Genomic DNA, 1295 nt, shown 5'->3' with positions numbered 1-1295 from the left:
AAAGTTAATAAATATGCCAATTTTTATACATTTCTAGGCATGTAAATATTTATATAGTCATTCTTAAACAATATTCAAAGGTAAAACTAATGAAAAATACATAAAAATATTGAGAAAGTTATATAAAACATTATTTAAATAGCTTTATCAATAGGGTAGGTTAGGTTAAGTTATCGGGTTTTGTTCAAGTGACCACCTTCTTTCGATCCCCCACCGCCACCCGCTTGAAAATATTTTTTTTATGGGGCTGAGACCGCCGCAAATTATTTATAGGGTTTTACTCAGGTAACCACCCTCTTTCGATCCCCCTACCCCCACCCTCATCTAACCCCCATAACTTTTTATAGGGGTGAAACCGCCACGAACTTTTTATGGTACAGTGATGGGGGAGACCTCCTCTTTCGATCCCACCCACCCTAGACCATCATCTAGACATTTATCAAATTATAAAACTAAGGGCAGAAAGAATTCCGAAATTTTATAACAAATAGTTTATAATACGGAGCTGCTTCGTAATCTTTTTCATGTCATCTGAGAATAGATTTATGTATTGTGGCAATATAAATGTATTTATACAGTTATATTAATAAATGTATATAAGCACAAACCGTGCTAGTAAATCAGGGACGTTGGCACCCACCACTGCAAGAGTTAAAGGCTGAATTCATGTTGATGATTGTTGTGATTTGCGTGTTACTAAATCCCAATATGTTCAGTTTCTCTCGAAACAACAGTCCAAATTGCTGGAACATCGGGAAGGTACATAACTGAAACAAAACATTAAATTATACAAACTGACACCAAAGTACTTTAATCCTAGTTAATTATTTTATAAAAATATTTAATTCAATGTACAGCTAGTTTAAAATCCCATGAGCCTCAGTTAAACTGTAAACAGGGCAATGTTTTGAAAGGTAGAAATTTAGAAATCAATAAACAGGAGGAGTTGATCACTGCGTAATCCAAAGCCAAAGGTTTATGAAATTCTGAGGTACCTTTTACTTATACTTTGTATGGTGTAATTTAGATTTTTAAATTTTGATATTGAATTAAATTAAATAGGTACGTACTCATATTACGGTTTCTCATACCTAAGTATGACTTTATACAAAAAATTAAAAAATCGGGTTTCCAAATAATTTTATAAAAGTATCCCCTTTGTCAGCAATAACTATATGGTATTAACACATTCAAAATTTAAGGAAAGATTTTAAAATTTATTACAAAAAAATTGGAATTGAAAAATTACTTATTCGACTAGTCTAAGCAAGTTCATTATAAATCACAAACAGTAC

The 1295-nt window shown here is 31.8% G+C and overlaps 1 protein-coding gene and 1 long non-coding RNA gene across 4 annotated transcripts in view; one reads left to right on the top strand and one right to left on the bottom strand.

Annotated features, from left to right (window-relative positions):
- LOC108737795 overlaps positions 1-1295 on the top strand; it is a 198204-nt gene that overhangs the window by 15417 nt on the left and 181492 nt on the right. The gene's annotated exons all lie outside the window — the stretch shown is intronic.
- Positions 1-1295, bottom strand: part of LOC108737790 — a 26664-nt gene that overhangs the window by 13419 nt on the left and 11950 nt on the right. For all 3 annotated transcript variants that reach the window (XM_018470889.1, XM_018470890.1, XM_025975565.1), the window contains exon 3: positions 641-767. In XM_018470889.1, coding sequence (XP_018326391.1) covers positions 641-767 — 127 coding nt within the window. The remainder of the gene's footprint in view (positions 1-640; positions 768-1295) is intronic.

Source organism: Agrilus planipennis, unplaced genomic scaffold, assembly GCF_000699045.2.
Source record: "Agrilus planipennis isolate EAB-ADULT unplaced genomic scaffold, Apla_2.0 scaffold183, whole genome shotgun sequence".
NCBI classification, from domain to species: domain Eukaryota; kingdom Metazoa; phylum Arthropoda; class Insecta; order Coleoptera; family Buprestidae; genus Agrilus; species Agrilus planipennis.
This window is presented reverse-complemented; position numbering and strand designations above follow the sequence as displayed.